Below are 16253 nucleotides of genomic sequence, written 5' to 3' on the forward strand. Positions count from 1 at the left end.
CTGTATTTCTCAAGAAGAGGAGTGACACATATGTATATATCATATAGCACATATGTATAACTAATGTGACCGTTAACAAGCAATATTGTATAATATATTAACGATAATAACTCAAATTAATACGGTTTGTGGTTTTCTTTTAGGTGAAACGTGTCTAGGGTCCAAAACTACTTTTTGTATAATTTGTGTGTGTCTAATTGTTAAATTTAGTATGAACACGTACTGCATAGACTAGTGATTAGTTTTCGCGTGATTTTTAATCCAAAATAAATGTTTGACCTAAATAAATAGTATATTACTGATATCAATAATGACTAATATTATAAAAACAGTCATTGCATCTTCTTAAAAATGACTTGAAAGTAATTTAAACTATCATTGAAATAAATTATATTATATATATTTGATTTTAAAAGGTATTAAAAAAAAATGAAAAACAGGAGTTCAGGGTTTAATTATTTTTTTAAATCACGGGATTCAAGATTTTCAATTTCGACAAATTCTAGAAATTGTTACAATTTGAGATGTTCATATATACATCTATATAGAATTTAAGACTTGTTTATGTTATTTCAGTGCAAAGTTTGAATGAAGATAAAAGTTTTTTTTATTTTTTTACGGAATTCAACACATTCTCAGTGTTTTAAAATGGGAGGGCTCGCGTATCGCGCCCTTTTTTCTTTTCATCTATTTTGCCAACGTTTTGATCTCCGTTGCTAGGGGTCATCATTTCAAGCGTAGTCTGCATCTTATCTCGGCCGCCACAGACATTTCAGCTGCGTCGTCATTGATTTGATCTTGTGACTTGTTTATTTTATGTTTTGTTTATTTTTTGCAACAACTCTATTTAGATTTAACATATTTGTTAAGTTTTTGAATGAATTTTATTAAAATTTAATTTAGCTTGGTAACCAAGTATTTGAAATTGCCTTTGCGTCGTTTATTTTATTTATTGCCATATTTAAAAAAAAATCATTTCTAATGCTTTTCTATAATTTCTACCAATTGAGTTCTTAAATCAAAATTTAAATAGCGATTTTCAGCAAAAGTATGGTAGCCAAAGTTCATTTTTCTATATGAAATTTTACGGATTGTCTAACAAATTAAAATTTTGTCGCAACTGCCACATGAAATTTGATATACTTCTTAGATTCAATATATTTTTTTCATTTGGTAAAATGCTTGCTATTTTATTATAGTATTTAATTGTTTTACCATCCTCATTAAAAAAATTATCATTATTAAAATATAAGCCATTTAATTTTGATGCTTTTTTGAAATATCTTAAATTTATGTTCATTATGAGTTGAAAAATATGATGGTGAAAATTAGTATTTAAATAGCGATTTCTATGTGATTTTTTTATAAATTATATGCCTGAAATGTACATTATATTTTCTAAGAAACAATAAGGTAGATATTTATTTTGCTTAATTACCACAGTGAATTTAATCATTTTATGTTGATTATTTAAAGATTCAGAAAAAAGTATAATTTATCAAATTAATGTGACTATATTACGAATATATTTGGTTTAAATTCAGAAATTTTAATGCTTTGGTTTCGAAATTTTCAAATAAATGGTTTGCAAATATTGGCGACTATGATGATCCCATGGGTTCTCTTTCAATTTGCTTGAAAATAAAATAAGTTTAATTATGAGAGCAAAAGTATGCTTAGGAGCTTTTTATTTTTCTTTCAAAATTTTATCTGCTTCTTTTATTAGTATATTTGTAAAAAGCAAAGTTATTTCGAAACTGACCAGCATTTTTTTTATTTAAAAAAAAAATGTGGGTATTTCTACTAATTAATTTTAGTTTTGCTATAATTTTTGTGTAGGTTCGTCAACTGTAGGTCTTAAATGTATATATAAATTTTTGGTAATCCATAAAATCTAGGTGCCTTCTAGATTATTTTGGATGTTGAATGATTTTGTGTTCAATTAAGTTTAATTTAAGTAAAAAAAGTCATTATCAGATCTAGCATTTTAATGTTAATTAATAATTATTAATGTAATAAGGCTTATTTTTTATTAATAAATGTTTAAAGATTGATATTTATAATAGAGAAACTATATTATTAGACTATTGCATTTTCTTGTTTCACTTTTTTGATTAACGTCGTCTGCACCCATAAAAATGCTGTGTATAAAATAATTTAAAAAGCAAGCGTTTCAGAGGAAATCTAATCTTATATAAAGTCTTTTAATGGAGCAACTAGAATTGCAATTTATTTATAAATGTAAAAAGTAGCTACATGACTTGCGGTTAAAATATAACTTTTTTCTATCGTATTTTCTACAGCATCTAAATATAAAATACTCAGTAAAGAAATTAATTAATTTGGATTTAATTATAAAATTTACAAAAAAAAAGCTTATATAATAGTTTAATTAAAAATATTGTAATATTGTAACTAAAAATATCATAAATATCTATTAAATTAGCAGTAATTTCAGTTAAATACATGCAATAACAGAAATTTTATCATGTATAAAATATTTTTATATGGCTGTGAAAGGCAATAAATTTAACACAATAATATTATATTATATTACAGTGCTTCGAACATAAATGATAGGTATCTCTTACTGAAATATATAGGTCTAATCCCACCACAACTTGCAAATTTTTAGATAATAAATTAAATACTTTTGAGATTAATAACAATGACTTAAAGTCATAGATTATAATAATTAGCTGTCTTCCTACTTGGATATAATATTACTAATCTATGTTAAGCACCATGTTGAGTTTATTTTGAGATAATTATTTTTTCAGCTCTACTACATCAGAGCATATAAATAATAGTAAAGCATTATTACCAAAAATGTTAAGTTTAATTGTCATTATTTATTACATGTCAATTGTGTTTCTAGAGAAACATTCTTTAAGTAGAAGATGCATATTTTTTTTTGTATAAGGAACTAAAAACAAAGCTATTCATATACATATATTAAGTGCGTATTTCACACCACGTTAGCTGTGTAAAATTTGCAAATTCTTGCCTTGCAATTTAAGTCAGCAGTCAGTCATGCTATCAAAAGTCACAAGCGACGACGAACGATCGCCGGTTATTCTTACAATTACTTTATAAAGGAGTATTCATCCATTTAGTAATCAAGGCTGAGTGCGAGTGCTCCACGGGAGCCGTATCGACCTCAATGTCAATTAGCAAACGTATTGTGTGTTGAGATTATGAAAGATGTCCAAAACGAGAGAAATTAAAGGGGCAAGGAACTTGTTGCTTAAGAAAAAAATATTTTGTAAAAATACATACAATAGAAAATAACATTTATATACAAATAGGATTAGTAATAGTAATAACGACCGAATAATTATCGCATGATCAGTATTCTACAATTGAATATATATTTTTGCAATTACCAGCTATCAAAATTAGCTGAAATGTTTACAAGGTCTATAATGGGGCAAAAAAAAAGGCAAAAAGTATATTTTTAATGGCAGTAATATCAATTGACTGATGGGTCATAAGCAATAAATGTTAAAACTGTTATTTATAGTGGTTAATAAAAAACCGGATAGAAGACACATATTGAAATCGTGTAGTTTGCAAGAATAAGACTCATATAAACGCGTTAAAAGCGCAATAAGATATAGTATTTTTATATAACTTGATGATGAAATTAATAGCTCATGGATACTTAATAAAATTGAGTAATTTCTAACCAATCTGGGATTGGAAAATTACTAAAATCTGTTAATGCATCGATGGATCTTGGAAACAATTTTTGATCAGTCGATTACACGACTATTGTCAAAGCCTAGACGTGTGAATTGTTATCTATGGTTTGCAATTCAATTTTTTTTATTTTAATATTTACGTAAATATTTTATTTAAAATGATTAAATTACAGTTTTTAATTTAATTTAATATTTAGACAATATATTAAGAGAGCATTAAACTCCAAATTGTGAAATTGATAAATCAATTGTCATATATTATTTTGTGCCCTATCATCGTGAGGATTAATCGTGTTGAATGTTTTACTTTAATCTAAAATAGTCTTTCAGTTGTACGATAGATTGTTGCGATACAATGTTCGTGCTTATATAATATATATTAAACATTATTCACGTTGATATCATGGATATCATATATAATGGCCAATTCTATACAATTATATGTATTGATAACTATTCATTTTTCCAAAAATTATATTTAACTGTTACAACCATTTTTAACAAAAGAGGGCTTCCACGAATAATAAAACAAATACGCAAGGGAAAAGTTGTAACCTATAATTGAACGTACAACAGTATTATAGTATTTGCATGGAAGGGCAAAAAAATTGTCACAATGTGTACTAGGCGTGGTTTATCAAATGAATACTATTTCCGTATAGTAATTTCCTTTAATAAAAAAGAAACTAAGAGAATATGTTTAAAAACATGATCCAAATTAATATCTTCATTTGAAAGATTTCTTCGAGAAGTATGATACGATCTATAAATATTACCAAAAACAAAGTATGTAAGCATGTAAGTAATTGAAATGTACATAAATACATATGCTTAGTGTTTTATATATAAAAATAAAAGTGCGATTAAAAATATATTGGGGGAATTACTATACAATAATTCTGATAAGAAAGGTGACGAAAAAAAATCATCGCTATTGCTGCCAGAGCAAAGAAACCTCCTACATTTCGACAAAGTATATATTTATAACTCGCACCAAATGGAATTAAGCCATACAGCATCTAAAAAGCATCTGTTTTCCGCTACAATGACTATAAAAGTCTTACGAAAAAATAAATAAAGACACTAACAAATATTTTAGTTTTCTCCTTATTTAATATCATTAAAGACTCATCGTGGACTAAACTTAAATTTTCGAAATTTACGTCTGCATTTAAATATATCTGGAACGTTTTAAAATTTAAAACATACAAGGCTTCAGTTGAACTCAAACAAAGTGGAGCTACGCTGAAATGACGAGATGATCATAAGAAGCTGAATTAAACCAACTTCGACCGTCCTATCTTGTCCAGTCAAGCAGTCACACTAAATTTTTAAGATCTTAATCTGGTCTTTAAAATATTAGGTAATCACGCTATGAATAACATACTTTCAAATTTAAGTCTAACAGTCTGTCGTGATTTGGCAGTTTGATTTAATAAAATAAAATTGGGCCTCAAAATTTACGATTGCAGAATTTTTATCAAGCGAACAATTTACGTGCTATACAAATTTCTTAAAAAAAACTCGGCAACTACGACCACTATATATCTGTAAATGTAAAAAACAGTAAAAACAATATTGAACGGAAAATTTCGATATCAGGAATAATCCTAGATATGGGCAAAGATGACGATAATGTTCTGGCTGCAGAAATGATAGTAAATTATTTATCAGCTGTCCTTAAAAGTAAACCAGTCTGATTCAGCAGTGCATAAACCCATTAAGAATATTTGGAAGGCTTGGAGACAAGGTGTATAAGCTCCACAGGAGTCGGCATATACCCGCATACCACAAAAGCTTCCGGATCTTGAAGTTGGTTGCCTTTTTCGATCATTTGATAACCGGATATAATAAACGTGTGTTTGAAAACAATCGTTAATAATCAGTAATATTATCATTAGATTAAATATAATATGTAGAATTTATAAAAAAATAAAAATAATGTTTAAAATATTTTTTTAAGACATTTTTTCATGCGTTAAATTGTAGCATTTTATTTTATCGAACAACTCTTGCAGAACCCTATTAGAAAAATGCTAATCAATGTAATACATACCGAGCCATCACTTAGTAACGAGCTAGCAAGTCAACATTAAATTAAAATATCACAAGTGGACAACAAAGCGCCGTGAAATCGGTACAACAGAAGCAATTTAATTTGGCAATATATTTATATGTGTACGAATTTTTTACGATCGTAACCCTAGCATGAGTACTGTAAACGAGATACTAAATTTAGCGTCGAGATGATCCCCGGTCTTTATTAGGATCTAGGTAATGGTCAATTGAATTGATCGTCGGTCATGAATAGGGTCACATAATCAGCTTTGACCGTCACTTCTGCGCCTCTTTCCTGTGTCCGTAATCCGTATCGAAAGGATGATGTCGTTTCTTGCCTATTATTAGAGGTTAAGAAAATTTAGATTCTATCAATATAATTTAGCAAATTTTGTATATTAAAAATAAATACATTTATCCTTTATATCATATAAGCACAAACATTTTTATTTATTTCGAACGATTTTTTGGTCGAATTTTCACATGTCTTACTAGTAAGTGCCTCTGGGAAACTACTGTTCCAAAATAAACCATCGTTCATATTAAAAAAATGTATGATGATGTTTTTCACTTGCTCTCATGGTTTCTGTCGGGTGATATTTAATCCAGATTTTATTCCCAGAAACAATTTTTCTTAGAATGTCATTTCTTTCTGTGCCTGGTAGGTATCAATGTAGCTGGTTTGGTATCCACTTAGTACTTTGTGGAACTGCAGCACATCAAATGCCAAAACCATATTGTTTATATTCCTAGATACTTTTTTTTATAATACTTTTAATTGCTATAGTCCCAAAGACTTGCAGCGACATACTTTTGAAATGATATTTTGGCTACATATAAGACGTACATACAAAATCTGATCCTTAGAAATTCTTAAAAAACATCCCCATTTATAAAAGATTGATAATTTGTGAATAAAGGAACTAAAGTCACAATGATGAGGCTCCTGCTAAATAATTAGGTATAATTATCCATAATACGTCTTTAATAACTTTCAGTAAATATTATTGGAACACTAGCATGGTTTTTGTCTCACCCGTTCCATTATGCTATTTAATAGGAAATTATTTAAAGATATATCATTTGAATAAATACTTTGTTCCATAAAAAAATTGTTTGTGCATTATTGTAAGGTTAATTTTCAGAAAAGGTTTATTCATAAGGTGTTCACTGTTCTGATCAATGCTCACTCGCTAATGTGTCTAAAATTATTATATATATTGATATAATAATTTAAACTATCTTTTACCAAAACAGTGCCAAAATATTTCGATGCGAAAATACAAGTAAACGGGATATATACAAATTTTGCCAACGCCTTCGACAAAGTTTTGCGTTCTGGAATGTCTGGAATGATATATTTAACTTTAGATCCAAGGAGCTTTTTTGATTCATAGCACTTAATTTTAATAGTTTATTTATACTTAGCGGTCGTAAACCATAAACGCATTGGTTTATGGTTTACTTCCACTTCTTGCTTCTAAACTACACCTAGCACCTCTCCCACTGCCCATGCAGTGTCCTGAGTTGATTTTCGTAGTGCACGTTAAACTTTAAATGTAAATAATATTGAATCATTTTATGATTTGATTAACATGATACTTTCGTGGTACTAAATCGAGGTTTAATTGTACTAAGTATCACTGCTGTTTATGTATTGTATCTCATAATACAATATGTTTTATTTTGTTATCATGACGCATTAAGTACACGATGGTCTTAATTTAATTTATTTAAATAAATAAATAAATATTTTTTATAATTACAATTATTAATATGTGAAATTTTCCTATACAATCTATTATATTCCAACATAATTACACTTTTATAAAAAAAATCTTAGGAACTGCATATAAAGTACAAAAAAATGTTAATTTAGTTATCAAATTGATATTCAAAGGATTAAGCTTAATAATTAAAGAAAGAAGCTAAGCTGGACTAGTACCTTCATTGTTATATTTACATGCGAAATCCATATAATATTTATAGAAATATATTATCTGAAATATATACAAATACTTACATATAAACAGATTATAACAACAAATGTGTCGATTAAAAAGAGACTATTAATTAAAGTATCACTCTTAAAAGTATTTAACTCATATTTGAGTTTGTGTAAAGAACTAAGAATTTAGATTTACTATTTTCTTATTTAAAAAGATATAACAAACTTCATTGGCCAGTGAAAGATCGTTTTTATTATAAGGATATTTCGTGACTTTAATAAGAAAAACAATGCATGTTTTTCTTAACTTGTATCCTAGGTAAAAATAAATACAAGGTGTGCCATAAGCTCTTGTACTTTTTTTCTGAGCGGGATCGCGCGTAGGAGACATCGATCGAAATTGACTAATACATAATCCATTCCTTAAAAATATTATTAATATTTTTATAGTTACTAACTATGACTATTTATTATTTATATGATTATATCTCTAATTGTATATTTTTTGTTTATTAAACATTCTATATTTGTAAACTTTGATAATAAGTTTATTATTCGCCCTATGACGCTATATAGAAAAGTAGATCACAGTTACAAAGTAGGTAAGATAAAACTATTCTATATATGTTAGATACTTATTATTTAAATTGTTATGAAGCCATTTATCTCCCTAGGTCTTATTTAGATAATTAGTCTTGTTTTCTATCGTTATACAATAATATTTTGATTACGAAGATTGGATGGAACGGACTGCAGCTATAATATTATTTTAATTAATTTTAAAAATAATTTATTAAAACCCTAATTTTGTATTAGTAGTTATACAACATAATTAAATTATATACCATATTCAAGATAGCTAACACAAAACAAATAAAATATGTTTACTTATAAAAAAATATAGCAAAAGTAGATAATTAATGATCACAATCTATCTTATTTATTTACTAAATAAATTATAAGTGAAATATCTTCAATATAGGTTAAACGTACTATTTTATAATTATTAAAAATACAACGGGAATATATATCTGGTATATAAATGGCAACATGAATCTGTAATTATTTGGAGTAATCATTTTATTAACAATTATTTAGTCATAATGAAAGTACTATACAAAAAAATTGTTAAAATCTTGAATAAAAAATTCCGTGAGACTTAATTATTTAAATATTAACTAGAATAACAAAAATATTTTGCCAGTTATTTAATTAGTCAAAATACAAATTAAGAACAAAATCTATATGTTTTGTGTTATATAATATATAGCTCTTTTTAAAGTGTCAATTGTAATATTAACAACTTACATACATATATTGAGCTTTATAACATGTTTTTTATAAATAAAAAAATGTATTATTGGTAAAAATATTCTAGAACGCCTTTGGTCGCCCTTCACGAAGACGAAGGATATTTTTATAATTTCACTCATAATAAAAAGGATTAACACACATTTATATGTTGGTTTGGGTATGTGGGTATATTGTACATCGTACCTTTTCAAAATCATTTTTTATATGTCTCACTCTATTTGCGTTTCATTATATTTGCGAAGGTTATGGTAGAATCTTAGTTTATTGTATACTTCTTACATAATGTTAATGTGAGAATTGCGCAGTTACCCTCATTATAATAAAAATTGTTTGATGTGGCCTTTTAAATTCTTTGCGAGTTGACGAAGAATAAAATGAAAATATTTTTTTACAATTATACAGTATTTGCACGATCGATATTATAAAATATTTAAAGATTCATATGGATATATTATTTCTCTAATAAAATATTATTGATTAACGTGTGCAAATTAATTTTTTTTTATTTATAGGGCGTGTGAATGAACTATAATTAATTTAACCATTTTTGTCATTAAAGCCATTAACGTAACTACTTAACACAAAACGTAACTAATTAACACAAAAACAATAATTGTTTTTTTAGGAAAAAATAACGTGTTTTTTTGTATGAACATACTGTAGTGTTGTAAATTTTGGTATATACTACTAAAAATCTGTGTATATGACCATTATTCCAAGACTATATTGCGGTATTAAATATACTGAAGAGGCATAACTATCGAATATGACAAAAATTAGTGCCAAGTATGTTTTTTGTGTCGATTTTTCGACAATAATTTATGGTTTAGCAATTTTTCAAAAATAATTAGAAAGACGGCTATCAATAAAATTCAATGCTGGTCCGTCGTTCCCTAATATTTTTTCATGCTCAAAGAATTTTTAAAAGAAAAAAAAATCAATAGTAATTTTTACTATGCTTTTTTAGACAAATTATAATAAATAAAACGACCCACAACGCAATTAATTCTCTCAATCTTGACAACCCTTAATTTGGCAATTTGTATAATCATCAAGGTACAATATATTCGATTATGTCAGTTATTTTATTATTTCTCCAAACAATCCCCCTTGTCTTGGGAAATAATAAAATAACTACTATATAATTTTTACTTAGTTCCACATAGTTTAAAATAATCTCTTGTTAAAAGAATTATTTCCTGAAAAGTTTAAGAAATGCTAATACTGTGCATTATTTTACTTTCATGTATGTGGTTTATCGTTGATTAGGTCAGTTTTCCGTCAATGTTAATTAGTATGAACGTTACTGTATGATTTTTTTATTAAAAAAATTAAATGCTGTATGATAAAACATTAACAGATTTACAATCAACGTATCATTTCCCTCCATACTCTAACCACCGCAATAGAGAGACTGTCTGCGTCCAGTAGTGGGGGTTATAAATTCGGAGGGTTAATAACTGAGTTAAAGCCGATACGGCGGCGGTGCATTTGTGCTCGAGCACTGTATCGGACAACTGCTCGGGGTTGATCGATAAATATATCGAAATGTGTTAATAATAATTTAAAATAATGTGACGTGTAAATATTTATATAATATAAGACAATATCAAAATACAATTGCTTAAAAACCAATTTCTTATCTCGTGGTTTATATAAGTTATTTCGATGTGGACTAACATAAGAGCAAGCAACTGGTGGATGTTAGACAGTATGATTTACTTGCTGCGTACAATTGGACACGTCATGCTAATAGCTTTGCTGATAACTATTTTCATTTATACAGTGTTTCTTTATGGAAATTTGCTTTTTTTTCTCATGTTAATAATAATAATTTTTTTCACAACTTGCAACTTATTTTTGGCGGTAATTATTATTATAGGTTTAGTAACAATTTGTTACTTAACGGCGTTAGCTTATATTTAAAATAAAAATGTTTACTAAAGTGCATATGTATAAAATAATATTTTTTTTTAATAATATATTTAAATAAAGTTAATAAATGTTAATCAAGATTAATTTTCAAAATGGTAAGTAAAACTTTTATTTAATCTAGATTATTATTACAAAAGTAGTATATTTGGGTTATAATAAACTATTTAATATTTTTAAGAAAATACGATTATGAATTAGGCCAATATATAATATGAAGAATATATTTCAATTTGAACAATAAATGATTGTTTCTATATTTTAGAAATTTATTACAAAATCAAGTATATAGCTCACAAAAATACCGAATTGGTAAAATTTAAGAAAATTATTTTTATTGTGTTTTTCAGAAAAGAAAAGACATTTAATATTATGTTTTTATAATATTTAGATTCCTGTAGATTAAATATTAAAAAATATAAATAGTAGGTAAATACTTTTTAGTCGAAAAGGATAACAATTGAAACATATGTATGTACTACTATTATATATTTTTAAATTATTATTTATTAATTTAGTTAAAATCTATTTTTGAATTAAAATTAGGAAATATGTTGAAATTTTAAATTTATAAATGTTCATAATATAAAGTGGATTTCGATTTATGACAAACATATTTTGTATACTCACCGCATACAATCTAATTAAAATAATTGAAAGTGTAATTATATTTGATGTTTCATGTGATTTAATTGCAAATATGAATACTATGAGTATTATTTTTGTCACTTTAAATACACTTTACCGATCATTAAATTTTATTAAAGTCATGAGAAAAGTACACTTGCTTTACATTTATGTTGATATTATATCATACGTCGTAATGCATACTACGTATGAAATAAAACATAAAGTTATATGTGTATGTATAAAATTATACAATCACCATACATGCATGAATGTTTTTTTAATTATATAACAATAATTTTGCGAAAAGAAATATAAATTGCAAGCGCAATATTTTGACTGTAATTACGCGTGTTATGCATTAATTCTATGCTTAATAAATAATATGTAAGTGCGCTGCGGGATTTTTTTTACTGTAAACATTAGTTAATGTATTGTATTATACACAAATGGGTTAATGAAAGTAATTGTTTATTATTATTATTACTTATAATACTTATTTGTTATTATTTATAAAAAATATATTTTTTTAATTTATTAAAAAAATTAATTTTTTATAAATTTAAAATGTGTAGCGTATATTTATATGCATTTAATAAATAAAATGTACATTTTTTTCGTAGATTATAATTCAGTAAGACAGCCATGGATCCACCGGATGGTGAAAATAGCAAGCAGTCGAATTTATTCGGAAAGTGAGTATCTATTTACTTTATTTTATATTTTATTTTATTATAAATTTACTATTATTATTAATATCATCAATATTGTTAGAGTATATTTTTATTAAATTAAAGTTTAAGCAGTCAGTATTTTGTAATATCTGTATTGATGAAAATCTGACAATATTTTTACCAAGTAAACAATTTTTACAAAATATGGCTATTAAAAACATTTTTGAAATAATACGTGATACGCTAGAAAACAATGAATATCAAAAGCTTTAAATTTTGAACTGAAAATTAAGATAACAAGAATGGTCCTGGATGTGCGAGACAAAGAAACAAAGATAGATGATAAGGTTAAGGTTGCAGAAATGGAAACAAATCCTAATCAAAATATCTATCAGACCGGGAAACTCACCAGTCCGATTCAACAGTGCATAGATACATTAAGGAGATTGAAAACGCTTAGAAACAAAGTGTATGGCTACACGAGTTGGCGCGTGACTTTAAAGTTTCCCAAAAGCTGGTCTAGCAGGTCGCGTTTTCTCGATTATTTGATAACCGGAATTAGTGTTGCGCGACAAAAGTCGTCGTAAGTCTAAAGATCAAATAACAAAGCCTACAGCGAGGCCCGGGGGCTCACTGTAAAAAAAGTTATTTTGGGAATATATGTGGGATTGCAAAATAATTGAGAGACTCCTAAACCTAGCCAAACAATACACCAAGGCAAAAAATATAAATGTGGACGATATTAAAATATTTTGCATTATACCCTACAACATATAATGTTAATAGAATTATAAAAATATTCGAAAGGTAGAAAGAGATTATATTCAAAATAAAATTATATTTAATATCATTGAAATAAAATTAACATTTAAAAGTGATTTTTTAGTTTTATTAAAAAAAACAGATTTATATCGGGATTAACTTAAAAAAAGATAACGAATAAAATCGTATGAAAAAATATTAACTTATTACCTAATGGCAAATATCTTCAAATATTAACCATTGACAAATAATTTAAAATTTAACTTTTTTAATAATACTATTTTATTTCTACTTTTTTAAAAATAAAAATCTGTAACTATACCGTAAAACTGTTGACTAGTAATTGAGAAAGTCTTCAGCTACAAAATACTAACTTGGAAATATGATCAATTTTTAAAATTTCGTCAGCTACGAAGTGTTTTTTTATCGTTATTAATTATTTTGATTTATTATTTACTTGTTTTGCACATTACTGTTATAAATAACATTAGGATAAAAATATAAATTTTGCAAAAAGGTACACAAATTGATTTGTAAGTGGAGTTAAATCGGGGGGTGAAAAATTTATTACATGTATTGTTAAAATACACAAAGATGAAAATATAATACACAACTGTGATTTAAGAGTTAATCGGATTCTAGTATTTTTAGATTATTTTGAACATATTCCTCCACAAATATGAACAAATATTCTAATAACGAATAGGTACCAAAGGGGCAAATATATTCGATATTTGAATCTCTAGTTCGGACTACGAGATTATCGTATTTTTTGCCTACCTTTGTTGTACTGAATTTATTTTTATATCGCCAGTAATGAATTGTTTGAGAAAAAATTGCTGCATTTTGCGTTTACGTAACGAATCGCAAAAATTAATTTTTATCGCTCAATTGGTGTAGCAGGTTTTCGTTCCAAGATATCTTAAAATAGTATTAAAAAATAATTGTTTCTTTAACATTAATATTTCCACCTCTAAGTTTGCTAAACGACTTTCTGCAAGTTAAATCATTCCCAGAAATGATTTTATATATAAAAAGCATAATAATACTAAAATATATTTATTTTAGTATTATTATGCTTTATTATTAATAGTCAAAAAAAGTTAGACGAAAACATGAAACGGAAGTATCATTTGCTACCCTTATTTTCAATGCATGATTTGTACCCATTTTAATTATAAATAACAGTTGTTATAAACTTCAGCTGCCTACTGTGCTATTTAAATGCACAATGTATTTATATACCCAGATATTTTTAAAGTTGCATACACAATTACACTATTTCATAAGCACCGACTAATTGTAATTAAATTGCCTTGATTTATTAACTATTTAAGGATACAAGAACTACCTAATTGCGCCATAGGTTGCATTCGAACAAGGTCTGCATTTAATTTAATCCCATGATAATATGAGAAAGCACTCTTATTAATGAAGCTCTATACAAATATAGTTGTTTACCATTGCAAAAATAAAAATAAACAAATCAACCATAGTTATCAAATTATACATAGTTTAATAAGTTTTGCGTCACACTTACATATTATTTATTAATTCATCTGCATAATTTAAAAATAGCAGCATTTTGGTAATAACCAGCGGTATAAGTCAGTGACTAATAAGTACCTGAAATACTAATTTGGAACGTGGTATTTTTATATTTGTAACATGTCTAGAAGTAATTTTTATATAATTATAAAGCCGATTGATTATTACAGTTAGGTTTTTATTGATTTTTCTAATCACGCTCTAAATAAAGTTTATAGTTGATAAAATATAAGTCACTGATTTATAGACTTTGATCTGAATATTTATTGACTTATTGATAATATAATAAACATATACATATAGTCAGATTCGTGATTTATTGCAAGTTATATACATGTTGTCTATTTTTTAAGTGATTATTTATTTTTGTATTTTTAGATATGTCTTAATAATTATTGGTAAAAATAGAAAAAATGTAATCCTGGTAAAAGCTTTTTTTGATAACCAAGCTAAAAACTGTTTTAAAAAGTATCTATTGACTAATTTGAAGCTGGTCCTTTTTCTCGATCATTGTATTTTCGTCGAAAAATGCAGTGATTATCTAAAAGTTAAGTAGAAAAAGCTCGGGCTTTCAATAAAATAGGTGGGGTTTTCAAAGGAATTGTGCATTATGAAACCATTAAACCTAGGCAAATAATAACTGAAACATTTTATTGTTATCAGCTGAATCATTGTGCATGGAGAAGTAAAAAAGAAATGCACTTGTCAACGTAATTTCATTACACGCATCCACACGCTTGCCGAAATTGATTCTCGATAATATCAAGGACTTTAGTTGAAAGGATTTATTTCATCCAACTTACTCATTGACCTTATTCCTTTTGGCTACTATTTATTTCGATCGATGCAACACTTCCTTGATAAAAACAGATAAAATGCAGACCATGTAAAAAGGGAAATATTGGAATAACATTTTATGCTAAGAATTAAAAAGATGACCGAGGGGTGGAAGAAAAAATATATTTTAAATATATTTTAAAGTGATTTTTGCTTCGTTAAAAAATCGACAATAATTTACATACGTACATACATACATATATTTTAGCCAGATAATCATTATATGTTATAATAAAAAAATTGTAGCTCTGTTATTTTTTTTAGAGAAATGTGGCAAAAATGTTTTTTAACATATCTATCTATCAATGTATGATATATATACTAGTTTTTGTGATGAAAGTTTTTTGAAACTTGATTCAGAAAATGGATAAGCCAGTCTTATACGTATATATATATAAGTAATGGTTTTTTAATTAATAACGTATTAGAGCAGATATTTAAATACCTGCCGTTTCACTTAAAAAACATTAGTTGAGTTTTTCTAATATAACACTGAGGAAAGGCATTTTTTTATGAAGGCACGCAGTGCAATATTTAGTATTTAGTTACGCAAAGCAAGTTTAATAATTATATATTTTTCGCAATATCTTTTGATTTACATTTTTTACAATAATGACATCCTTTCACATTGGTAATAAAATATAATTAGGAAATAACATTTATATTTTTAAATTATTTTCTGTATTATTTTGTCACATATTATTAAAGAAACATACAGGCCTATAAAATATGATAATTAAAAATTTAGATTTATGATTTTTTATAGATAAGAGCTTTTACTACTATTAAAATTCTTCAAATAAATACAGATATACCATATTAATCTATTAGAAATTTGACCATATAACT

At 26.2% G+C, this 16253-nt stretch overlaps 2 protein-coding genes across 2 annotated transcripts in view; one reads left to right on the forward strand and one right to left on the reverse strand.

Annotated features, from left to right (window-relative positions):
- The window catches only part of LOC148234176 (uncharacterized), a 33663-nt gene that overhangs the window by 17022 nt on the left and 388 nt on the right, over positions 1 to 16253 (reverse strand). The gene's annotated exons all lie outside the window — the stretch shown is intronic.
- Positions 1 to 16253, forward strand: part of LOC148234177 (serine/threonine-protein kinase OSR1-like) — a 29705-nt gene that overhangs the window by 1168 nt on the left and 12284 nt on the right. The window contains exon 2 of the mRNA XM_088188069.1: positions 12207 to 12278. Within this exon, the coding sequence (XP_088044195.1) occupies positions 12229 to 12278 (50 nt within the window). The 5' untranslated portion in view covers positions 12207 to 12228. The remainder of the gene's footprint in view (positions 1 to 12206; positions 12279 to 16253) is intronic.

Source organism: Plectrocnemia conspersa, unplaced genomic scaffold, assembly GCF_051122295.1.
Source record: "Plectrocnemia conspersa isolate PC_06_02 unplaced genomic scaffold, ASM5112229v1 ptg000006l, whole genome shotgun sequence".
Classification (NCBI taxonomy): Eukaryota; Metazoa; Arthropoda; class Insecta; order Trichoptera; family Polycentropodidae; genus Plectrocnemia; species Plectrocnemia conspersa.